We start from the raw sequence: 27,822 nt of genomic DNA, 5'->3' as shown, positions 1-27,822 counted from the left end.
CCATATTGTGGATAAACTGTTGACGGTCTCAAAAGATGCTATACGAATACCATGCCTTATTCTCCGTGATTTGATTTTTAATGGATATAGGCAAAGGGATAGCTATGTCCGAGTAAATCTCGAACTCTTGATGAATTTAAGACATAACTCATGGAACATATTCAATGTACTTGTCGATTCCCTAAGAAAGATTATAGAAATGTTCTTTTCTATTCAAAAAATTGTATTGAAAATGCTGGGTCTGCATCGAGATGTAACTCGAAATGCTGGATCCCTTTTAACGCGAGAACTGATGATGGTATACAATTAAAAACATTCGAGAGAAAACATTCCGTTGCATTGATTTTTTGAGATAAAAAACTTTTATATATATATATATATATATATATATATATATATATATATATAAAAGTTTTTTATATATGTAAGATTCTGTTTGAAGATTTAGGAGTCAGTGTAAAGATAGAAGACATTATAATTAGAGCGTACATATCACTCTGACATCAATAAGGAAATTCTTAGTTTTTGTCACGTTTCTTTGTTGTTAAAAAACCCCATTTCTATAGAATGTTAATCTTAATTTCTTTTTCTCCCCATCTGTACCTTATCAATGTTAATTTCAAAGTTATATCTTTCAATGTTAAAAGATTTTTTTTTTTTTAAATCTAAATTCACATGTATATAAACCCCTCTTAACTATTGTTTACAGTGGCAGATTGACCCGGTGAAGAGGGTTCGCCTGTGCTCTATTAGTCAATCATATAATTATAACTATTGATAGGGCTTAACTATTTAAAGGTTGAAAAGTTGTAGGTGTGAAATAACTAATAACGCAATTAGTCACATGCTCTATGGAGCAAACCTCTATGCATGATCAATCAACCTGAACCCTTTACGTCCAATTCACCACTGATTGTGTATGTATTGTTATATCTTCCTAGAACCGCAAAAGAATACACGCATATTTTCATTTCATTTTATTTCCTTAATCTATTTAGCTACATTTTAAAGTATTCCTGTGATTCATCTTATAAGTTCAAATTATAAAGCTTGAAGTTTTAAGGTTGTTAAAAACATCTTCTTCTCGATGACGGCAGTGGCTCCCTCCACGCTTCTAGTTGGTCGACCACTTCTTTGCCTTTCCTGCCTATAGTGTCCTGGTACTCACTTCTACCCGTCTGAGGATAAAAGTACTGTTGAATATTTATAGGAACTGTAAAAAAGATAATAAAAAAATAAAATAACATCATACTATAAGTGTTACCTTATTCACATAATGTGTAGCATGAATCAGAATTTATTCGAGTAATAACGCGTTTATATGACAGTAGTGATTCTGGTTGACTCACTCATTGTATTGTTCCTGCACTTTAGTTAGTGTACTCCTTCATCATCTGTGCATTCATTACATGGGGATGTACTTATAAGAAAATATTTAATTTTAGAAGTAGCTCAGTGATTTTGATTGCAATGATTTCACAACGAACATTTCGAAAGACAACTTTTCTGTTTGTCTTCTGTTTTTCTTTTCCGGAAAGTTAAAAAAAAAAAAAAAAAAAAAAACCTTTAATATATTCAATGGACAATAGAGACAATAATATGAAAATTTGACTTATTTCGAAGATAACTAAACTAAAAATTAAATTTTTGACACCAGAGTCAACAAAGTGTTGTACCAATGAAGTGTTGACACAAATGTGTCAATGAAGTGATACATTTATGTTACTTAGGTACCCCTCAAAAAGCTTTTTTTTCTTTCTTTTTTTGGAACTAGTTTCGGGATATAATACACAGATAAAAGTTATTAAATAAATAACAATAGAAAAACATGAAAGGTAAGATGGACAACACTGCATATTAGTGTCGATGTAACAGCGTCCTGTTGTAATTCTTCAAATTCAAAATGTTTATTTTATCACTAAATTTACAAGTTAAAAGATATCGATAAAGAAATTCATGAAATAAAGCATCTGTATTTTGCGGAAGTAGCAGCTTATTAAAGGAAGAGACTTAAACAACTTCACTTTGTGATTCTCACTATGATATTAAGGTAATTTTTTATTGTTTTAAATAATTTCATGTTTTCTGTAATTTATTTGAAATTAATTTTGTTTTTTAACAGGAGACTTTGCACAATAATTTCTGTGTTTTCTTATATATTTAGAATTGAATGATAAATTCCATTGCTAAAATATATATTTAGGTTTATTCCACAAGTTAATAACATTCGTTTTTACATGGTGTCCCCTTTGTAAACCCTTAAAACTTTATGTCCCTTTCGTTGGTATAGTAAATGGGTTACCAGCCCGCACTCAGTACTGAAACTTTTTGTGTGCAGTCTTGAATGTACCACTGATGAACTTCTGGACTATAGTTTTCTTTCTTTTTACTGGTCTAAGATCCCAATAAATGAGAAATGAATGTATTTTAGGAGTGACAGGAAAATTAAATCTAATATTTTTTGAGGTTTAATTTCATCACATTCTGTTAATATTACCGCTTACTAATACGAGATAATATAATAACAAAAAGCTTGAAACTAGTTCTGTAACACTAAAAGGAAGGCCACATGAGGATGCACTTTCCGATGTAGAGTATACAGATCTAAAGTTAGTGTGACGAGTGAGGTTATTTATAAATATTGAGAATTGCGCTGCACGAGCTTTTGAGAGACTAGGAGCGAGTTGCTTTGCGATCCCATTACCGAGAGCAATCTGAGTTAAGACCTTCATTAGACTCTAAGCCAAATTAAGTAAGTCTAGAAGAGAGACGTTACAAATTATTCGTCAGGACTTACGTCAATAAAGTGATTTGTTATGCAAGATATTTTAATTGTGTCAAAAGAAGCAGAACCTCAATGAAAAACGGAGGGAAGTCAAGGTGATCTTCCTCAAGTACAATCTGGCTCTCTTGTTCTTCCCCCAACTTTCGAAGTATTGCTAAATTGGGGAAAGTATGTGCCTGAGGATCGTCTGAGAATATGCCAAGACTTTGCTTCAAGACACTGCCTCAATGAATTATATGGAACAGTGTAGGCAGTCGTTACGTTTGGTCGGATCATAATATGGATTCTTGTTAAGTTTGTGCCACATAAACATGGCCAGTAGTTTGAAATAAGGTGAACGATGATTCATCGAATCATGTTACGCGTTTCCAGTCCTCAATGGTCAATGTTGGATATTTGCGGTACCATTGACTTTGTGCTAAAGCGTTATGGTCCCTTATATTAAATTTACCCATGCAACCCCACCCCATATGTCCATATCTTGTAATTCGCGGCGGACTGTGATTGTCGACACAGGCTTTTGGAAGTGCAAGTTTAATCCATCTGTCACTTGCAGCACAGTAGCGCTACGGTTCTGGGTGACAATCAAGTTTGTTTGGCGAGACCTGCCACTGAGGTTTTCCTTCCAAGAATTGCTCCCCTTCGATTGCTCTTTTGCTCTGAGTTTTACAGACCACCAACATCTTTGACACTGACCTTCGTGACAACACACACTTTCTACTTTCGTCACGTTCACAACACATAACCAAGCACCAACAATTTTCTCTCTTTAGTAATCAGAGGCCGCCCACTTTACACTGCCACCATCTACACAGTTCACTCAACACTGCCATTTTACAGCTCGTCACGCAGTACGGAGTTTGTCCTAACTCACCACCACCAACAACGCGGTGCTTCGGTTGTCGTCTGGTCGTTGCCAACTCAGACATCTGGTACATTTCCAAATCTAAGTGTTTTCATTAAATTGATGAAAGTATGTATCTATCAATCAGAGAGAGAGAGAGAGACGAGAAGGAGGGAGAAGGTTATTACGTTTCTATATGGTAGAATTAATAACGCCACTGTTATATGGGGAATGATGCTGGAAAGATGCGTCTGCTGTTTAGCCGTTGCGTTTCTGAAGTTGTAAATGTGTGTCTTACCGACTGGTGTTTAAATTAAACCGTTGCTGATAAGGGAATGTTATGACTCTTTTCTATGCTCATTTCTCTTACTTACACATAATGAAATAATGTTGGAAAAATGGGTTCATGATTTGAGTCTCGTTTGTAAAAGCTATTGTGGCCCGTTACGTAAACTAGTAGCCCGTGGCAAAGGAGTAAGCACTAAGAAAAGAGCTCCATTAAAAGTGACACCCGCAATGCAGGTCATTCCAGGGAAATCCACTGACCCAACATACGATGTGCTAGAGATTCTAATTGGCATCATCAACTGTAAAATACAGCTATTCGTAATGGGCTTCGACTGAGTTGCGTTCACAAGGTTCACATACATCACTTGCTCCGACACAACATTCATATCGCAAATAAACTGAGAGGAACTGCATGAAAAGCCAAGGCTGAGTCTGAATGGTAGACAGTCATAACAAGGATGTAACATGCATCCATCTCATTGCTAGTAGTAACATTTTGGCGCTGACATACTAAGGGTCACTGCACCTTTCTTCTCCATTGTAAGGAAAACTTCCTGAATGATCTTATGATTGTTATGGGATTCAGTTACGTGCTGAAGTTATTAATACACGAGATTGATAGAAACGTGAAATTGTCAAAGTAAACACAAGATGCTTCCAAGAATTCATTACGACATCCATCTTTTGAATCGACGTCCCACAATTATACGGTGTGGATTCCAACCGGGTGAGGATTCATGTGGAAAACACTTCAAAAACCATCAGAACATATCTGCGCTTTTACCAGGAAACGGATCGGAAACTATGAATTCATGTCATTTTGTTTCAAGATATGCCTGTGAAGATCTCTGATGCAAGTCCAATGAATTGCTGAGGGATTGGCTTATTAAATGTCTCCAGCATCGGTGTTCGCGCAATCACGCTGGACTCTGGAAAACTTGCAGAGAGGGATGAGATCGAATTTCCTTACTTGTGTTTTGCCGACGTTTGCTCCAATGGAAACATTGACCTAGTGCGGTAATCTATAGTGCTAAAGTCTAATAGAACACCATCGGTGAGGTCTCTATAAGGTGAGTACCATTCAAAATCGATCTGATATAAACCAAACAATCTGCTCTTCATATCTTTTATTTATATTTTCTCAATTTTTATAGTTATTATCTTTTTTTTTCTAAAACAAAAGTTCAACATTACACTGCTTTTGTCTTATCACCAACCTCGCCCCTATTTTTTTCTATCTTCCTATTTTCATAATATCCATTATCAGTCATTACATTTCATTAGCTATTTCTATTCACTTCTTTTTTACAATTTTTTTAGTTGTGCCTTAAGTCTGCAACTACTTTGTGTGCGACATATCGGTATTGTATCTAACATTTTCTCCTCTCAAACCATACATTCTTTCTCCATAGAAAAATATTATTCTTCTTACTTTTCTCTGTTAACATGCTATTCGAACTTAAAAGAGAAGTATATATTTAGGAGATTCAGATGTTATTGGCTGAACCTTAACGTAAATACCTGTAATTTTGATTTATACATATATTTGGAATAACAGAGTTACCAGTATTTATCTCTGTTATAAAATAAAAGAGTTGTATTGGTGATATCTCAAACTATGTCGGAAATTTCAAGCAGCTTAAACATAAATAAATAAAAAAAATATATGATTAGTAAGATTCTTACCTCTGTCAAGGCTCAAAGGAGAAGGTGCTCCAACGTCGACAGTGTTAAGAGCATTAAAGCGGAAATTGCAAGGATCCTTGTAGCCTTGGAGTCCTCCAATCTGCAACTTATCTACAGGAACAGTCTTCCTAGGGTCAGTCCAAATACCTTTATCAACCGCAGTCATTGTCTTAGTGTAGTCGACAATGGGGAATTCTGTAATGAAAAAAGTACAATACAATAAAAGGAAGCAGCTTTCAATATGTTGTATGATATAATTAAAAAAAAAAAAAAAAAAAACTCAAATAAAAGTATTGTCTGTGTTGTACAGTCAGAAACAATATTAAGTGTAGGTCGTAGCTATCATTTCTTATACATCCAACCTATAATTGTTTCTGACTGTACATATAGCTCTTAATTTGTGATAAATAAGAGTAACCAATAGTTGTATACAAGTATAGGATTTCTTTTAATAATAATAATTGTGTATGTTCTCTAAGATAGCAATAATACAAACGATCATTGACGAAAGAAATTATAGCTCTTAAATTGCATTACTCAGATTTAACTTCATATTTTCAGTTGTTTCGTAATTGAAACGAAATTCATTATACATATAATCTAATGATCCAAAAGTACATTCTAGATTAGCTATTTGAGTAATACTGTCTACTTAAAAATATGTTTCTATTATGAGTTGTATTATAGGATTTTTATTTATTTTTTTAAAGTGAATGCATTTTTGACGTGCAGTAATTTTTAACGGATTTCCCGGAGAAGATGGAGAAATTATTGGAGGAGAAGGACGAAGGAAGATATAAATTTGATAGTCAGAAGTAAGGAAAAAAAGCTGGAATCTCCAGTGAGGAAATTCAGGAAAGAAATTCTCTCCAGCGCAATTACATTAAATGATCACTGAACATGTATACTTATAACTTAGAGATTAAATTATATTTTATATTAGCATGAGGTTCTATATTTATTGAAGCATATATTAATGAATGTAATCATATGAGGATTACATAAATGGTAAATAGGAAAACAACATTTTCAGTCTGGCAAGCTATTCGGTGGGAACGTAAGAATACGCAAAAATGAACGAAGAATATGCACACTGTTGTTTGAGGTAACCAAGAACACCGCGAATCAGTTTCACAAAAATGCTGTAGTGTTGATATGGTGAGTGCTGAAGGGAATAGCCTGCTTTCCCACTTAACATAGAGCGCCTTATCATTATAAAGTCCAAACGGCTAATGTAATTAGAAAAATTCTACCACTTTAGACTGAAAACAACCTTTTTCTAACAACATTCCTCACTTACAAATTTTCTCGTATCTTTATCATAAAGGAGTGGCCTATACCCCGGAATTTTTATACATTCGGTATATAAATTACTCGCCACCTCTTGACCATTTTTCCTCTATAACAAATTGAAACCAGAAGATACAGTTGATTTCAACCTCTTCCGGTTATGATAGAGTGATATGAGCAGAAAAGATACCTATTCTTGAGATGCTGAAACCATATATAAAAGACATTAACATTTACTATTAAAGATTACATATAATGATTGTTTTGTACACTTTTATAACAAAAATTGATAATTCAATGTTTTTGTTCATTACACGTATTGACGATGAAACCAAATTTCAGAAATATTACATAAAATTTCTTTATATGTGGCTATTTGCATATCAATTGAAATAATAATAATTTTTGAACTATTTCTATTCCCCTAAATATCTAACTAAAAGTCAAAAGTCTTCGCCAGAATTAAGTATTTGTTATTTGCTTATAATAGACTAAGTGTCGTACAATTAAAAGATAGACACAGCAACCATTTATATATTCTTTAAAGTTCTGGACCGCCTCAATGTTCGTAATAATCGATAGTGTATTATGCTATGTACAATTTGTTATGCTAATAACAGAACACATAGTCCTCGGTGAGCGTTTTCTTTCGTGTGGGTTACCCTCATATGTAGAAAATTTTCGAAACTATATTGCAAACTTTGGGAAGTGATTCATTTAAACAAATGAAACATAAAACTTTTATGTGGGAAAAAATGCATATTTCAGAGCTATAAACTATCAAAAGAATGAGAAAGTAAACATTTCAGTAATTACCTCTATACTTGATAAAAATGAAACGAACATAAATGTAGTTTGAAGGGTTTTTCCGGTGGCATATTTAGGAGGAAGCTCACCCGGCTCGAGCCCCTCCCCCTTCCTTCATTAAGTGCAAAGTTTTCTTTCAATGTGCTTGCAGCGATAAGAGAGAAACTCACGAAATTGTCACCTAACATCTCTTGTCGAAATGCAGAACAAAAGGAAGCATATTTGCAACAGAATGACAAATCCCTCTTCACTTCCATCCCCCACCACACACACACACACCAACAAACACTTTTAACAAGTGAAAATGTTATTGCAGCGGAACGCTTTAAAGCCCCATACCAACTCGGCTCTTTCTGTTCTTGGTATTTTTCTCCTGCGCATATTTGTTAATGTATAAATATATAATGCATGTGTGTATATACAATTATACATGTATGCATATATTGTGTGTGTATAATAGCCATACTTGCATATCTGGATTCATGTTCAACACAAAATAGGCCTATGTAGTATTCAGTTTTGCCCCAAATTTTCAGCCCCACCTCCCATTGAAAATTTCTGGATAAGCGCCTGGGTTATCCATTCACTAATATCATGATTTCTACGTAGACATGTTTCAGAAATTATCGTAACAGTGGGATGACTTCTTGTATATGGTAATAATGAATACTGGAATGATTTCGAGCTGAAAACCAGTCATCTTTTATAAAGTTTGCAGTGCAGATACCGTACGATTCTGAAGCATGAATATTTCGAAATTGTAGATATATTTCTTGTGTGTAACTTCCCCAGCTGCTTTTTTATGTCACATTACTGTTGAGCTAGGTTTCCTGAAAATTTATTTTCGCACTCTTTTTAGAGTTGACTTAAGTTGATTTTGAGTTTAACATTTCGTTCAGCAGCGAGGCTATATGAGACGTGAACCTACTGATTAACGTGGAATCCGAACTACATGAGCTCCTGCCGGCACGCTTTTTAAAGTAGCTTACAGATCTGAAAAGGTGCATTTTTTTTTTTTTTTTTTTTTTACATTTTTGCCAGAACCACTTTTGTTACCATCTGTAATGATATAACAAACAACCAGAATATAATAAATATTTCAATCACTTACGTTTTTTGGAGTAATCTGTTTGGTACACACTCTCCATTGGAGCAGCTCGTCCATCAGTTGCTTTTTCTATTTCTGCTGCCACATCCATCAAGGCATTATCGATATCTCGCATCTACAAAAGAATGTTAAAGTTAATGTAAATTTTCTCTGCTCGTAGTAAAAATAATACAGAAATAAAATACCACGTAAAAATTTTTACAAAATATATAAAAGGATGATGTAATAATCTTTATCTTTATATGCAAAACATTTCTGGAAAAGCTGTTCAATGTTGAAATTCAGAATATTTAAACCAAAATAAGAAGAAAATCCTGCATACACTTATGTCCGGAAAATGTCTCTTGTTCACATGAAGAAAGTGAACAGTTAGATCAATTAATTGAGTTGAGTTGATATTGAGTTTATCGTTCCTATCAGCAGGGAATCGAACCCGGGTAGTTACGTCAATTAACAAGGAAAGAAGATTCTTTCTGAGAAATTATTATACAGTGCTATACACAAGAGTCACAAATGTTGCTAGTGATTCATACTTGTATACAAACAGCAGTATTTTGCAATTAATGCGTTACGATGTTCTTATATTTTCTTGGTAAATATACAAACTTCCAAACTTTATTCGTTCGAACGACATCTGGTAATCGTATCTCATGAATGATATACTCGGATGGCCCTAAAAGTAAACGGCTTCAGGGATTGGGAAACCAGGCTTCTATATTTTTTCAAATGATTTTTATCTAGACACTTCGTTTTGAAAAGTCAGATAATCATATTACCTTAAAATACAGGGTGTCCGAGAAGTCCTTCCCTGATTACAGAAATTGATAACTCAGGCTAGAAATAAGATAGAAATATGAAACTGGTGTTGAATTGTTTACAAACTATAAAAGTTTTTGTCTGTGTTAGGTTTGTTCTGTTTTACCAAGTCTTTTTTTTTTTTTTTTTTTTTTTTAAGGTTTGTAGTACGTAAGTAAGAAGCCCAAGAAGCCATGCCAACCAACCAGGAGAAGGCACAGTGTGTCCTGTGGTACCATGAGACACGATCACCAACCACGGTGCAGAGACAGTTCCAGACAACATTTGGGAGGACTCCACCTGATGTCAAGAGCATTAAAGCCTGGTATGAGAAGTTCAAGAACACAAGGTCGGATGCTGACCTTCCGAGGTCTGGTCGACCAAGAACCTCAGCAGACACGGTGGAGGCTGTGCGGCAGTCTTTTCTGAGAAGTCCTAAGAAATCGGTGCGCAGGGCCTCACGTGAATTACAGATGCCAAAAAGCTCTATCCATGACATTTTACACAAACGTTTATTGTTTCGTGCTTACAAAGTGCAATTCGTTCAGGCCTTGTTGCCCGACGACGGTACACGTCGATATGACTTTGCGGTCGAAATGCTATCACGTATTGAGGACGATAATGGTTATCTCAGACGAATTGCCTTTTCCGATTCCGATTCCGATTAGACTTCTTTTTATGGGGTTATGTCAAGGATGAGGTCTACCGAACACGTGTACCAGATCTTGAAACCCTGCAGCAACGAATAACCACAGTCGTTGCATCGATCCCTCCAGTGATGTTGGCTAATGTGTGGATGGAAATTGAATATCGCCTAGATGTGCTACGTGCTACCAAGGGTGCTCATGTGGAAGTGTACTGATGTGACCAAAACTTTTATAGTTTGTAAGCAATTCAACACCAGTTTCATATTTCTATTTTATTTCTAGCCTGAGTTATCAATTTCTGTAATCAAGGAAGGACTTCTCGGACACCCTGTATGATATCTATTAGACTTATCGTACATGTATCATAACAATAGCATCTTTCGTTACAAAATAACTTCCTTAAATGCACTAAGGAAGAAAAATAATAAAAATCAATCTTAATTACACCTTCTACATTTCGAATAAGTTCAACAACCTTGATCACGAAGTAAGAATGAAGTTTTAAGATTGAAGTAAAAAATGGAAAATAAAATATTAAGGCTTTTAGTTTACAGCTGTTGAAAGAAGTAAAATTCTTATAAGCGTTGTCTTTAAACTTTCATGACAGGTAATGACTACTGTCATGCAATCAGTATTGTCAATTATTGAGTTTACTTTTATTGTGTAAATTGAGGTTATCAAATAAAGTACTTTTCACTTAAGTACGATCAGCTTTTTCAGAATAACGCGTTGCAACATGGTAGTTGCATATTACTCTTCAAACCATCTAGCAACAAGACGAATCATTTCCGGTCATATATTCGTGGTAACTCCTGAACTAAACAATTTCATATTTTGTTCCAAGAATGCTATTAAACCAGACAGCAATAATAATTGTCCACTGAACAACAGCGATAGGATTTGTCATATTCTTATTACATATCCTTCATATCGAAATAACTTCAGGTTTCTTAAAACTACTATTGAAGAAAGCAATTCGACTCTTCCATGCGTTGTTCATTGCTGAGAATTTTTTTTTTTTTCTGAAAGGAATTTGTTAGATCATAGGATAAAATGGATTTCTTTACAATAAGATATATTTTCGAAAACATTTAGCACTCAATTACTAATACGCCTTTGGCGTGGGAGACCCGGGTTCGATTCCCGGCGGGAGCTCATGTGGTTCGGATTCCACGTTAATCAGTAGGTCCACGTCTCACATAGCCTCGCTGCTGAAAGGGATGTTAAACCCAAAATCAACTCAACTCAATTACTAACACTGAGACTGTATTTTACTAGATAGCTGCAATGGAAAATATTTTTTTGAAAAACACTGTAATTTTTGTTATCCCCTTACCTTGAAAATGTGGGGAAAAAAAACCTTTAATGCAAATTTCCATAACTAATGATGAAGTAAATAACTTCATGTTACATCTACCGATAAACCATCGATAATTATCATGATAATAAGAAGCAAAGAGTTAAAAGCACATGTAGTTGCATTTTTCAAAAGTATGAAATTATTGCTCCAATTTTAATTGAAGAAACATTTTTTCTTTCTCTTATGAAACAAAATGAAATTAAAAAATTCCGCTTAATGACTCTTAGTTGTGCTCTGCAAGCTAAAGGAAAGTTTCCTTTGTAATATACATAATCATCAATTAGGGTTAAAGTCAATTTTGGGAAAAATTTAGATCAATTACAAAAGAGTTGACTTTAATTCGACCTGTGAAATATTTTGTTTAGTCTGAGGGTGCAATTCGGTTAACGTTGTGAAAGACGGACTTTACTATTTACATAGGCTACGAAGCACGTCGAGACGAATTTGTTACTGTTGGTGAGTGCACTGATAATCATAAAAGATCACCATGCCACCTTGCTTCCAGAGAAATAAGTTATAGTTCTCCATCTTGGTTATATGGTTAACATACACACCTTTGGTCCGGGAGATCCCAGTTCAGATAGCGGTTGGAACTCATGTGATTTAGAGTTCTAGTTTTCTGTCCCATATTGAGCCATATTGACTCGGTGCTGAAAAGAGTGTTAGCTCCATACAAACCAAGCCAGATTAAACGAAAATTGTTACATGACTACAATTAAGTCCCGGCTTTCTTCATAAACTTGTTCACAATTTTAATTTATTAACAGTTCATTATATAAGAAAAAAAAAAAACATATTCAATAATAGTGGCCAAAAAAGATAATATTACAAAAGCTTAATTAGTAAGATGGTTTGGCTATGTAAGAGAATATGAATGTTGGAGAAAGAAGAGAGACCTAAAAGCAAGTAGAAAAGAGAAGTGATTAATTATTTGGCAACACTGTCAGTAAGAATATATATATATATATATATATATATATATATATATATATATATATATATATATATATATATATATATATATATATATATATATATATATATAGAGAGAGAGAGAGAGAGAGAGAGAAATATACTATACAATAGAGTGAAATAGACATTGAGTTGAAAAAGCCAAAGATCATCCAGAACTTTACATATGAACGCATAATAAGTGAGGAGGTGACGTCCCTCGGCAATCGCACTACAATCATCAGCGGTCCTTTAGTACATCAGCGGTCGGGTTTCATGTTGCATGTTCGCGGCACGATTGAAGTAGTGCTAAAGTGTGTTGGTTCCTTATCAGCGGTAACGCTAGTGTAACCCAACCCCATATGCCCATATTATGTAACTCCCGGCAAACTATGATGTCGATACAGGGTGTGGGAGTGTTGTTTGTATATTTCCACGACTTGAATCGCATCGCACGACGGTTCTTAGTGACAGCCTGCTTTAATGCTCCACGGGACCTTTCACTAAGGATTTTCTTCCAACCATTGTTCCTCTTTTCTGACGTTATTTTGAGGTAAGTCTTGTTGGCCGTTATCACTTTGGACATTGTGCCTCACGACACACCCATTACCATTTACCATTTCCGTCACACTCGCATCAAATAAGCAAGCGCCAAAATGTGCTCTCTTTGGAATTGAGAGAGGTAGCCCATTTTACACAGAAACAAATGATAGTCTGACAATGCCAGATCAGGACTAGATGGTTGATACATTAAGAAATTCTAGTTAAGTTATCTCAATTCCTGACGGATCATTAAAGATACATCGGATTGGCGTTGTCAGTGCATCGGTCTTGCATTGTCAGTGTGGTGTACGATACTCTTTCTTCTGATCAGTTTCGGCCACTTCTTTAGAATTACTAAGCGCACTCGCGCAAATTGTCGACAGTCTATCGTTCTGACTGGTCGCACCACCTCGTAATGCACAATGCCCCTCCAATCCCACCAAACCTTCCTTGGCGTTGGTGTGGATTTTTCCATAATGGCACTTCTGCTCCGCTTCGACCACAATATTTTTCAGAGATTATTGTTTAGGTTATTCACTTTTCATCACTCGTGATCAACTGCTTCAGAAATAGTTCGAGTTCGTTACGTTTCAGTAGAGCTTCGCAGATAGAAATTCGATTGGGTAAATGTCTTTGAATCCAATCATATGGCACCCAAACAACGAGCTTCTTCTTGCAGCTAGCTTTCTTCAAATAGTTTAACACTGTTTGGTGCTGGATGTTCTTGTTATTGGTAATGTCGTGACATGCTGGTCTTGATCGACATTTGCATAGTTTTTGGGAGGACAAAGCTTTTACCTGGTATAGAGTTTGTTCTAATCGATCTCATAGGGAGGTGGGAGCAGGTCACTGAATTTGGGTAAAACATTATGAAAATTGTATATTTTCAATTGCGCAACTCTCCCCCTCGCCCTTGCCTCACCTTAATAACGGTAGACAAAATTATAAAGTTAGACAGCTTATGAGACATACATGCCATATGCCGATAAATTTGTTGTTTGTTTGTGTTTGTGTGTGTGTAGGTCTGACAGCACTCAAATGCAGATCAAGGTCAGACGTGTTCAGCAGGCAGCCAGTAGTGATCGTTTAGTGAGCTCGTCAGACTTATTTTTGTGTAAGTGGAGTGATTTTTATTTCATTCCTCGTGTTGTTAAAAAAAAAATGCATAATGCCAAGAAAGTGTTTGAATCACCCGGACAATTTCTGCTACATTTATGGCAAACTAAATTTTAAATATCGAAGGCGAAATTTTATGCCGCTTATGAAAAAAAAAAAAAAAAAATGTTATCGAGCTTTATTTTGGCTATAAAACTGGTGATTTTGGTGATTTGGGCTCTGAATATATGTTGTGTGTCATGTGTGTGCTTTCTCACAGGATAAAAAAGCACACGTTATATGCATGTTGGGAACATTAAAAAAAAAAAAAAAAAAACATTCCCGTGATTGGTACTTTTGTTTAACAAACATAAAAGGAATCACATCTAAAAGTAAATATACTACGCGTATCACATATCTAAATTTGCCATCTGTAATGAGGCCTGTAGTACAGAGTGACTAGTATTCTGTGCCAAAGTGTACAGATTTCATGACCATAATTGATGATCCTGACTCCAACACAGAACATACTATGGAAGAAATGCAAGAGAGAAGAGATCCAACATTCGACGCTTCCTCATCAGAAGCCTGCCTATTAAGATTTCAACGATCTCGTTCAGGATTTAAAGTAGTCCAAACAACAAGCCGAACTTTTAGGTTCGAGGCTGAAAGGTTGGAATCCACTACATAAATAAACAAAGATATGCATGTATTAGTTGCAATAGTGATTTCAAAGACTATTTCTCAGCAGAGGAGGATGAAATGTTTTGTAGTAATGTTAGTGTAGTTCTTGAGGTTCTTGGACATGAACACCAGCCACATGAATAGTGATTGTTTACAAACTCCTCCCACATTACTTTCAAGACGGTACTTCTGCATGATGGCAATGAATTACCATTAATAACCGTGGCCCATGAGTCTGACATTACTATTAGATTAATTCTAGCACACAAAATATAACTGGAAAATCTGTTAATTTAAAGATAATAGGTTTACTGCTTGATTTTCAACTTGGATACACCAAATTCTGCTGTTTCTTTGTGTGAATGAGACAGTAGAGATAGGAAGATTCACTACGTTAAGAAGCAATAGCCTAAACGTGAAACTCTTATTCCTGGGAGCAAAAATCTTTGTCACACCTCATTGGTGAATCCCGAACACGTGTACTTACCACCGCTGGATGTCAAATTGCGTCTTATGAAGAATTTTGTAAAAGCTCTTGATAAAAAAAAAAAATCCTGATTTCATATTTAAATTTCCCAAAGTTATCGATACAAAATTTTAAAAAGGAATATTTATTGGGCCACAGATTACATCATTATTGGATTATGATAATTTTGCACAACTGTTGAATTCCCTGGAAGACAAAGCGTGAAAATCCATCGTATGTACCTGTCGTGGTTTTCTTGGAAAATATAAAGCAGACAACTATCGTGAAACAAGAAATGTTTTTGTGAATTTGTACCAAGATATGGAATGCGATATGTCTTTAAAAATTCACTTCTTACACTCTCATTTAGATTTTTTTTTCAGAAAATCTTGGCTCAGTAAGCAATAAACATATCGAGCGATTTCATTAGCAAAGTTTTACAAAGAAAATAAGGTGTCATGGCAAATGGAATTCTAAGATGCTGACTGAGTACTGCTGAACATTGAAAAGAGATATCCCAGAAGCTAAACATAGCCAAAAATCATCATTTACAACTTCTTAGGTAAATAACAATGATGTTTACTTTTTTGATTTTTTTTCTTTACTGCACAACAAGAACACCTTCAGCAAACCGAATACCTATATGATATATATGTCTCATAAGCTATCTAACTTTATAATTTGGTCGCTCGTTGTTAAGGTGCAACAAGACAGGCGACTTGCTCAAGCGAAAATATACAATTTCCACAATATTTTACCAAAATTCAATGACACCACCTCTCTATGGGATCAATCATGACGAACTCCATACCAGATATAAACTTTATCCTTCCACAATAATCTGTCACCTTAATCGTTCTTCTACGTTAAGAAACAGCTTAACTACACAGTTCCAAACACATCTATGTTTCAAGAAAATGTGGTCCATTTCGCGGATAAGGGTGAAAAAAATGACGTTACAACAAAATCTTGGTCTAATGAAAAAATTCTGATTACATTTTTGAATTTACAGTGAAAAGACACTTAGACTTGGTAACTTTGATTCTTGTAAAAGAACAAATACCTTTTTGCAGACCAGTGTGTATACCATTGTTATAGGAATTCCAATACTGTTTGCATTTACTAGCTTTCATTGTCAGTTGTCGAATAATATACTTAATCTGTTTCTTCCTACTTCTTTCCTTTTAACTATTCTATCAGGCCTTGTTTCCATTTTGTACTAATATACAACAACACGCTGAGCAAGGCTATGTGATATGTAAAAAACACTATCACGTAACAGTTTCAACACAATAACTGTGTCTTCATCAGACTTCCACTCCTTCTGGCTGATTGGGAGTTGGTCATCACTTATATAGTCTCCAGAGATCAACTTTTAATTAGGCTCCGCCCCTTCATTAAAAAGTAACACTTGTGTGACTTTCACTTTCACTTTTTAGCTGCACACGTGTCCAATTAAAAACTTACTTTTTTCGCTGGATATATTCTGTACTCTAATTATCCTTATTTTCCTTGTTGTTTTCTTCTTTCTTTCTTTCTTCTTCCTTTTCATTTCTTCTTCTTTAAGCAGAATCTTCACCCACTCTTTATTCATTGAGAAAATGATGAATTGGAATGTAAGATTTTCGATAAATAAAGAGTGGGAGAAGATAATGCTTAAAGAAGAAGAAATGAAAAGGAAGAAGAAAGAAAGAAGAAAAAAATAATAAAGAAAATAAGGATAATTAGAGTACAGAATGTATCCAGCAAAAAAAGCAATTTTTTAATTGGACACTTGTGCAGCTAAAAAGTGAAAGTGAAAGCCACATAAGTGTTACTTTTTAATGAAGGGGCGGAGCCTAATTAAAAGTTGATCTCTGGAGAGTATGACCAACTCCCAAGCAGCCAGAAGTAGTGGAAGTCTGATGAAGACACAGTTATTGTGTTGAAAATGTTACATGATAGTGTTTTTTTTTTTACACACATTATTACATAGCCTTGCTCAGTGTGTTGTTCTTTTCTTTTCTGTCAAATGAAGTGTCAGCTATAGTACGTGTACATAGTTTTACTTTTCGTTGTATTCTTAAGTTAGAATTTGTATCTGCCTTCCATGCTAATCATGGAACTCTTTTGTTCTAACACTATACGTTAGCGGATCAAAACGATTAACAATAAAAGAAAATTTTAAAGGAAAAAATTTACTTTTTATAATTTCCTTAAGTAGTGGATTTGAAAAATATGCGTGTTATTATTAGTTGTTATTAGACATTTACGAAGCATACCTTCTTATTAAGAGATATAGCTCTTCAAGCAATTAATTACTATTTGTTTTTACTTAAATTTTAGTTATATTTACATGAATACTTTAATTACAATTAACTTTCTCCAGTATATCTCCAGTCTAATTTACATGTTGGGAAAAGTAATCAGCCGATAACTTAAAATCATATTCTATAAAGGAGATTATGTGCGGTCTTTGTTCACTGAACACAACTGAAAGTATGAAAACTTATGGAAAAGGGCTGGGTGTCATAGTGGTTAGTGCAGTGGTACGGTAAGCCGAAGAACTGGATTAGACTCTGATTCAGATGTACATTTTCACTCTTTAATCTCGTCCTCGAACTTATATTTACTACTGATTTCAATTTCCGTTTGAATTTCCACAAGTATTATCACTATGACTTATATCTCTTTAATAAACAATCCAGGTTTTTTGTTTTATATAATTATCGAATTTTAAAAGCATCGTTTACTTTTCTAAAGCACGTACAAGAGAATATTGTCGAACTACTCAAGCACAAATAACGCTTTCTAAGAAAAAAAAATATTATTATTTGATAAATTGAGGTATTATTGCAGAAGTAAAGAAATAATTTCGTGCTAATTCATTTCAGTTCATTTACTAAGAGTTTCCTCTCAAGTTTAATTCCAATGCATTATTCATTTAATCCCTTTTTCAGTTGTATAATTTGAGTAGTTAATATGAACACATTTTTAAAGAGCAATTACAAAACAAAATTTACCTGGTCTAACCCAAAAATGTGACTGGTCCATGCAATTACGTTTTATTGGCTAAATACTAACTTTAAAATATTCACTAATACATCAGAAACATAAATGTATTCTAGTTTTTTCTTCTTTTTTTTAAATACTGATTTTCTGTGTCAAAATGGAACACAATAATTTAACTTACCTCATGCCTCACAACACCAAGTGCTTTACAGAGTTTATGTTGAGCAGACTTCAACTCATCATAACGCTTTGTCATTTTTTTCGTTTTCTTGGCCAGTTTTTCTGGAAGTTTTAAGTCTCTCGTGGAACCTGGAGATACAGCTGGTGTACCCATAGGAGGCCTGGCACTTCTGTTAAGAGAAAACAAAAATTTTTAAAGATATTTCAATAGTAAAAAATAAACTTAGGATTTTATGGATTTTCCCACACACTACGAATAGGTTACGATTCTGTGTAATAAATTTTACATAAGTTTACTTAGTAATGTAACTTTATGTTTAATACATGTACAATACGTAGCCTTAAAAATAAAATATTCCGTTGCTTAACGAGTGAAGCATCGATTTGGACTTTAAGATCATTTAAGAAAATTTTACAAAGGACTTAATACAAAAGTGGAATTGTTGCACCTGGTCTTAAGGCAATTAACATAATTTCAAAGATGAAAAGAATAAGAATAAACGATTAGGAATTGTTTATGAAGTTAAATTGAGAAAAGAAATTATGTTTAAAAAGTATTCTGTGATCTATACCTTGATATATAAGGTCCCAATTCAATCCAATCGATAATAAAAGGAAACTGTAAACAGTTTTAGGTGCTAGATACTAATGAAATAGGAAACAACCGAATTTTTGCACCAGATCCTCTATAGATGTGAATTCTATCTCACAAAGAGTGAAAAGTGATTGACTGGACCGAGACTCGAACCCCGACCCGGCACATACCGCGCCGATGCGTTAACCACTAGAGAGTCACTTAAAGAGACATTGCAATATACAGTGGTTAAAGATGACCCGGTCTTGGTGTTGTAGGACTGAACGAATTTATATAAATCAATAATATTATTTTACATTAAATTCGGAAAGAAGTTAAAAGTTTTTCTCCCAGAAACTTTCTAAGATGCCCGGTTCAAAGTAAATATTTTACCAAGAACTTTATAGGCATGTAATTACCATCAGTCGGGCGACATTAAAATGTGGGAAATTATTAGACAGTTGAGATTATCAGGTAGATAAATTTGAAATAAAAATGTAGGTTATAAAACTGTAACTTGAAATAAATATTTTAAACAGCTTTGTGAAAAAGAAAGTACTGCTTTGGTCCGGAAATGATGTCTGATTTTCATTCTTTTATCTCCAAAAAAAGATAGTAAACTTGTAAGATTTAGACATTTTTTTGCAATCCACTTCAACACGAATTTAGACAATATCGACTTCTTTTGTCTTTAAAACTTTTAGACTATTGCTTCATAATCATCAACACATATTTCTTACGTTCCGTGACGCATTATCAAAGCGTAACAGGAACCAGAGAAATGGATATCTGGCATAATTTTTTACTTTCAAGAGTGAGACGATCATTCTTGATATTGCTTACTTCCAGAAAATGAAGCCTGTAGTACGCATTACAATCTAGTTCTATATATGTACTAAGGTTTCTCATAAGGGCTCCCAAGTCGAGCCGTCCCGGATTCGATTCCTGGTGGAGGCACTCAGTTGAAAATGTGTAAAAAGCTTTTTCAGGCCAGCCATCCTGAATTAGGTTTTCCTGGGTTTTCCTGAATCACACCAGGCAAATGCCGGGATGGTACCTAACTTATAGGTCCCAGGCTGCTTCCTTCCTTTCCTTTTCCCGGATAGTATGATTGCCGAGCGACGTAATCCCTTACACGTGACGGGCTAACATGGCCATTGATGCCGAAAGCCCAGAAATCTAAATCCTAAGGGCTCCCAAGTAGTCAAGTGGGTATTAGGTCTTCTGGGGACATGGTTCTGGGTTCAATCTCTATTAGACGTGGAAATTCAAACTAAAATAACAAACTATCGATCGCATTTAGAAATCGATAAATAAATAAAATAAAGTAGAAGAATTACTGATGAAATTATAATTTTTAATCGTAAAAAATGACAATAAAAATGGAATATAGAGGATATATGTTTTAAAAATTTAATTTAGACGGCGCAGAGAATACGAGTGAAATAGATTAAGTCCCAAGAAGTATGGGAAGCATATCTACCTTAAAGAATATCTCCTTTGAAATTCAGCTTAAAATTTTAGACATTAAAGAAATAAACAACAAAATCTTGTTGGAGACAACATGAATTCAATTTCATTAATTGTTTCCTATGACTTCTGTTAACGCTTTCTATTGTCTCCAATGATGATAATATTTCTGATAGCTTGTAGAGCTTATCGTTATAAATAAAACAAAATCATACAAATGTAAAAGAAGATAATTATTCAATTAAGAGTTAATATCAACTTCGTTCATGGCAACTTCAACTAATAACACGATTAGAAAAAATCCCGAAGAAAGCATGAGAAACAACTTACTTTCCAGAAAGTAGTGAAAGCTTTGTCACACAACAGTGAAAAAGATACACTATAAGTACTTTCGGTCAATACTTCATCAGATACGGAGAGGAAGGAAGGAAGGAAGGAAGAAATGGAATAAAAAAAGAAAATTTAAAGAATGGAAAAGAGTTTGTAAGAGTTTAGTTCGACCTTATATTGGAATACAGGTTCATGTTATAATATTAAAAAAAAGTGAGGTAAGTTTAGTGAGGAAAAATAGAACTAGTAATGTGATTTGGTCAATAAGAGAACTGAAGGGAGATGAAATAATAAATGAAGACGAAAATTTATATATGTACAGTTATGTAAAATCAAAGAAAAGGAACAGATTAAGAACTGAAAAAGATAAAATAATAGAAAATAAAAAGCAATGAAATAATTTTGAAAATAAATCAAAAACAAAATATTATTATTATTATTATTATTATTATTATTATTATTATTATTATTATTATTAATAATAATAATAATAATAATAATAATAATAATAATAATAATAATAATAATAATAATAATAATAATAATAATAATAATAATAATAATAATAATAATAATAAAATTACGAAGTGATAATGAAAAAGTAATGACAAAAATATTATTTAAAAATTTCATAATACTAAAAGTACATGCATGGGAAACGGAGTAAATGTATTGAAGTGAGATATTATGGATGGTTAAGACCAAGCAAGAAGGGGAGGGGAGTATTTGCCATATAGAATGGTAATACAAGACTCTTTCTGAGGGAAGTGGAAGGGTCTGTAGGAGAAAGTTTGAGAATATTTATGTGAATAGTGTATTTAATGTACTATTACATGGGTTTTGTGTTCTAAAAGAAGAAAATGAGGTGCTTACGTTCTCTGGAGTATAGGTGATTCTTGATCCGAATCGAAAGAAGGCTTTCTCCAACATGATCGAACAATAGATGCAGTTAAGAATGTAGATGCGATTGAAAGAATCACAAATTAAATCGGAATGTTGAAATGTGTTCGCTGTCTTTGTAGAGTGTTGAAAACTTAAGACTGGGGTCGAATGTGATACAATTTTACATCTAAACTTCTGGTATTTCTTTGGCAAGAATAAGAGGCTGGGGATTTTTAATAAATGATTTTATATGGATATGGAAAGCCTTTCAGCAAGTGGTGAATGAAAGGTAGTGTAACGGTAGAAGACGAAGAGGTGCCTTGAATGTCTAGATGCGGAGAGATGCTAGAACGGAAAAAGTCAGAGAGAGCGAAAGAGAGCCCTTTCCATTTCAAGTAAGGTGGAGAATGTGGGATAAGCAAAATTTGTAAGTTACTCTAGGAAATAGAGACTGCTAGCTTCTTAGTAAGGAAATTTGGAATAGAAAATCCTATGGTAGAGTTTGTTTTCTTCTTTCTTTCAAATCGAATTGTTTGCAGTATGGTTGAGAAGGTGAAATCCAAGTTGGAAAATGCTAGCGGAAAGAAGTTTTTTTTTTTTCTGCAGTTGTTTAAGGATCGAAGTAGTGAAAGGGATCATGGTTCGTGGAATGGCTCAGGCATACGCGTGTATTTAATATGGTCATGAAGGTTTTGTATATTGTTGGTAAGTTTGATCTGCACGCTTCTTCAGTGTTGAGATGTCTTTCTCAAATGTGATGTTCATATCAAAGCAGATGAGGATATGGTTAAAGAATAACAAGTAAATTTAACCGGATACTTTTTTCCTTACTGATTGTAGAAATAGTTTCAATGCTGTTCATGTGTTCATACTAAGAAAACCTATTTTAATGAACATAGAAATAGTTAAGGGGCTGATAAATGGAGAATTGGCTCTTGCAGGACCACTTATATTAATATTGTGTTTCAAAACAGTACCTATGTTTGTCAGATGGCATAGTTCGTAGCTTCATATAGATTGCAGATACTTCGTAATGTAACATGATTAGTAATATTATCTTTTTTAGTTAATATTATGCTTTAAATTTTACTACAATATGTAAGAATTTTACTTACTTAGCTACCTGCTTTTTAGGGCAGGGGCATTTATAGTCAACTTGGTAAGTGCTGTTCTCCATAATTATAGCTTGATATTAATTCTTTAATGCAACCTGGAAAACTAGAAATGAAACAGCTCTAAGAAAGTAAATTAGCATGTCTTTTTATGATCTCTTTATTGTACCAAATGAACCTATTTTGTGTGTTCGTAATTCAGAACATATTCAAAATAAACTTCTATTATTACTTAAGGAAAAGAGATATTGAATCTAGTCGACAAAGACTGAAATAAAAAATATCTTTAAAGCAATTACATTATTAAAACAAACCAAAAAGAAAAAAAATCTGGTCTCTCGTCTCTACAAATACATATAACCAAATTGTATATTAGTCGACATTTTAGATAATACACAACTTTACAAAAATAAATATACGAGGGGATGCCGATAAATTTGTAGCCCAACCCAGAATGAGTGCAGGTAGAATTATCAAATTTGCAGTTTTAAAGAACCTATCTCTGTACATAAAAATACAAATTTTCATAATAATAAGAAAATTCTTATTGTGATTTTCATGTCCCCATAGTAATCATATGTGCCCAGCCAGCGAAATTCACGAATATCGTGATCAGAGCTGCCATTAAATTTTTGTTCTAACAAGGAGTCACTGAAGCAAATCCACGAGGAAATCAGTGAAACACTACGAGACTTTCCTCCGTCACATGCAGCGGTGAAGAAGTGGGTGACACAGTTTAAACGTAACGATTTTTCAACAGAAGATTGCAGGAAGATCAAAAACAGTGATTGTTCCCTAAAATCGTGAATGAAATTCATGCCATTATTCTTAAAAATCACAGAATCTCAGCAAAACGTGTGAACATTTCTCGAGAATGCGTCAGTAGCATAACTCATAATGAACTAGGCATATGCAAGCTCTGCAAAGTAGATTCCCAGATATCTGCCAGCAGATCAAAACCATGAAAAAATGAGGACATTAACGGAAATAATCTCCTTTTTTGACCACAATGCCGACCAATTTCTATTTCTTTCACGAATAGTAACCATAGGTGAAACATGGTTGTATCACTATGATCTTGAAACGAAACAACAATCGATGAAGTGGCTGTACTCAAGTTCCCGTCACGCCAAGTTCTCGAGAGAGAAGTCGGCTGGGAAAGTATTTGCAGATTTCTACTGGGATAAGGATGGAGTCGTACTCATAAAACTACCTGCTCAAGGGTCAGATATTTAATGCAGAGTGTTGCTCTGTATTACTTACAAAACTGAAAGGCAAATTGAAAGTGCAATGCCGTGGAAAATTGAAAAAAGAAATTCTGTTTTTACAGGACAATGCCCCTCTCCATCGAGTATTACAAACACAAGTGACATTGCATGATCTAGGGTTTCAATGTCTAGAACATTCTTCTTATTTTTTTTGATCTAGTTCCGACATTGTCTCCAAACTCAAATAGCACCTGAGAGGACACTATGTTTTGATCTGACAAGGAGACGATTAATGCTACGGAACAGGGATCAACGAACATTCTTCAGAATTTTTAAAACTGGTCTGTAAAAATTGGAGCACTGTGTAAGGGAGTGTATTGGACATCGAAGGGAATATGTAGAATAACTGTAAAATTCTATCGTTTTACGTACACTTCTGGGTTAGGCTAAGAACTTCTCTGTAGCCCCTCGTATTTTAAACGTATTTCATTATAATAAAATATCAAAATTATGTAAGATCAGGATAATTTGATGTAAATTCTCAGCAATTGACTGGAAGTTTTATTAAAATGAAACAAATATTGCTAACACATAGATAGGAACGACTTGTACCTACAGATGAGAGGCAACCCTTACTTGAATAAATTACATTTTGAGATAAACGACGCCACTATCAAGAGAAGGCTTCCTTCTTTTTCTGGTGTTTTATTGTGATTGATATCTGATCGTATTCCAGTTTTAGCTAAAGACAAATGAAGTGTGAGGTGTTTGTTTTAGATAATTTTAAAATAAGACTTTTTTGTTACGTAGTCTAAAGTCTTCTGCACTTCTTTAGAAGACGAAAGGTCCTGCTGGCATACAAGTTTCAAAAAACGCTAAGAGATGGGAGAAAACAACTTTTTAAGCTCAGCGTTCTAAGAATAGGTAATCTTCTCTATTAATCCTTTATAAGAAAAGTAGTTTTCTGTACGTTCCAGTCATATCCCGTTGTATCACAGATATATTACTATTATTCCCAAAATAAATTTTACCAAGCGGAAAGAAATTTTGTCGCTGACTGTACAATATCTCACACGCAATTAAGGCTCAAAGATCAGTAATAATGATAACATTTCGGTAATACCTTCCAACCTATTAAAGGCTCTCGGAGGACTGAATTAGGGTAATTTATTGTCAGTGAATCTAATATCAATACCATTAGTTCTCATATCTTCATTCATATTCCAATACTTTTTAATTCAAACGACACCCTATTTTTCTCACTATACTGAGTCATCACCGAAAATTATGGAATCTACCAAAAACCGAGTCAATATCCATGCTCGCTAACTATTACAGTTTGTTTGGAAGTACTATACCTGTCTTTTTACGTGGAAGATTTCGCTCCATTACAAGTTCATTATAATCAGAGAATGTTATTAAGATGGTTACTAATAGTACAAGAATTCTTTTCTATTAGTAAATTGAAATTTATATAAATGACTTATGTGTATGAATTTAAATAGGCATTTTGTTACATAAATGAGTGACACTTAGATGAACTTTCGTCAAAAACTTCATATTTTCATTGTATAACACGGGTAAGACCATTATATTGTATTATATATTATAAATATGTTCTTTGATACAGATAAAATTATGCAAGGTACAGCAATAAAATACACTTCATAAAAAACTTTCTACAAGAGGAGCTTGTATCGGCAACCACATTGATTTCTCAGCATCATCTTCAACCTATATGACGTATCGAAATATTCTTCCTAACTTGTAAAGAGAATTACAACTTCACTTTAATTGAAGTGTTCTTCAATATTTTCTATTTCATATGAAAGCACGGTTATATCCATTAGGACTGAGTGTATATATATAATTAACTCTTAAACTGGCTGGTTCATTAACTGATGGAAAAGCAAAAGAGAAAAAAGAAAAATGTATAAAAAGTTAAAAAATAATCAAAAGTCTAACTTAACTTTACCTTCAGAAATTGTTGGAGGAGCCTAGAGAAAATTTTGAATGTTATATATTTAGATGTTTTTGCATTTGGCAACCTAGGAAGGGCCATACCCAAAGATATTATCCATGCGGTGACTGGAATTTTGAAATTTAGTCAGACTGCCCCATGGGCACTGACAGATGTTCGTCTGTACAGTATTTTTCCTTATTTCTATGGAGAAATAAAAACAACAATGAGCATGTAATTTTATCTCAATTGTAACAAAGAAAAAAATCTTAATAGTTATTTCGGTTTATTTGATATTATATGTTCTTTTCCAAAACAAATATGCAACTTTAATTTATATATATATATATATATATATATATATATATATATATATATATATATATATATATATAGATAGATAGATAGATATAGATATATATATATAGATAGATAGATATAGATATAACTATTCTATCAGACCTGTTTACATATTGTGAAACTAAACACAACAATACACTGAGCAAGACTATGTGATAAATATATAAAACAACAAATCACGTAACAGTTTCAATACACTAACTGTGTTTTCATCAGACATCCATTCCTTCTGGCTATTTGGGAGTTGCTCACTTCTAATATACCTTCCGGAGATCAACTCCCAAGTAGCCAGAAGGAGTGGAAGTCTGATGAAGACACAGTTAGTGTATTGAAACTGTTACGTGTTTGTGTTTTTATGTGTATATATTTTTATCACATAGCCTTGCTCAGTGCATGGTTGTGTTTAGTAAGGTAGGTATATATATATATATATGTGTGGTGAATGGTAGGTATAGTGAACATGGAGGAAATTCCATCCCGTTTAGGAGTGACAGAGTGTCGAAAGCGTGAGGAAATGAACTTCAAAGGCCAACAGCTTAAAAACAATACATCGTAGAGAGTGCAGTTAAAAACGTCACTTAGAAAGTCATACCTTCTCTATTGAAAAATGCATCTTTGAAAACGCAGCTATGCGTGCGCACGGGATTCTCCAAAGGAACGGAGGGATTCCCGGACATGCTATAAAGGAAAGAAGTGTTACACGTTGTTAATCCCAAATATTCTTGTCCAAAGATGGATATACTATGAAAGAAGGAACATGTTATCGACTAATCATATTATATTACAATCGAACAAAAATTCTAACAAATTTTCATTAATACTTAAAAATCTGAAAATTAACAGGTTGACTGCCAAGCCCAGATAGTGTGTAACACTTTGTGGAGTAAGTAATAAAAAATTGTGGAAATGAATCAAGATGGTACATTCATTTGACGCCATTGTTATAAGCACCGTTTGCTTTTTAGGGCCAAGCTACGAGTACGAGTACCGTGTAACATTCTGGAGAAAAAAGATAATTTTTTATCATGTTAACAAGTGAAAAGTGAAACCTTTATACAGGTATCGCGGCTTGAAACAGCTGGCGAGGTGAGAGACAGAAATGGATATCACGGCCTCACGAATGACAGTACTTGAAACCCAATTTTGGGTCTCATGGCAGTCAACCTGTTAAGTGTACACTTAACACACTTAAACAAAATCAAAAACTAGATTTTGAAACCAAAGGAATTATTATACTTCTAGAACTTTGTCTTAATACTAACGTCTTTCAGTATGAAGACATATTACCAACAACAGGATGGTTTGGGAATGGACCATCTCTTTCTCCAACGTCTAATAGATGTAGCTTTTAACCTTTTGATGTAGGTTTTATTAAACAATAAACTTAGATGCACTGGATATTACTA

General features: G+C 33.9%; 1 protein-coding gene across 1 annotated transcript; it reads right to left on the bottom strand.

The window, feature by feature from the left end:
- Positions 1-971: 971 nt before the first annotated feature.
- Positions 972-26,258, bottom strand: LOC145681587 (uncharacterized). Its single transcript, XM_081753214.1, has 6 exons — positions 26,072-26,258; positions 22,892-22,994; positions 18,522-18,690; positions 8,812-8,923; positions 5,604-5,798; positions 972-1,213 (listed from the first exon to the last, which is right to left on the bottom strand). Exons 2-6 carry the CDS (start codon positions 22,951-22,953, stop codon positions 1,068-1,070), a joined length of 684 nt encoding a protein of 227 aa, XP_081609340.1. The 5' UTR covers positions 22,954-22,994; positions 26,072-26,258; the 3' UTR covers positions 972-1,067.
- Positions 26,259-27,822: the final 1,564 nt, after the last annotated feature.

The sequence above is a fragment of the Thermobia domestica genome, chromosome 3 (genome assembly GCF_964235325.1).
Source record: "Thermobia domestica chromosome 3, izTheDome1.hap1.1, whole genome shotgun sequence".
NCBI lineage: Eukaryota > Metazoa > Arthropoda > Insecta > Zygentoma > Lepismatidae > Thermobia > Thermobia domestica.
The sequence above is the reverse complement of the archived record's forward strand: the minus strand, read 5'-3'. Positions and strand labels throughout refer to the sequence as shown.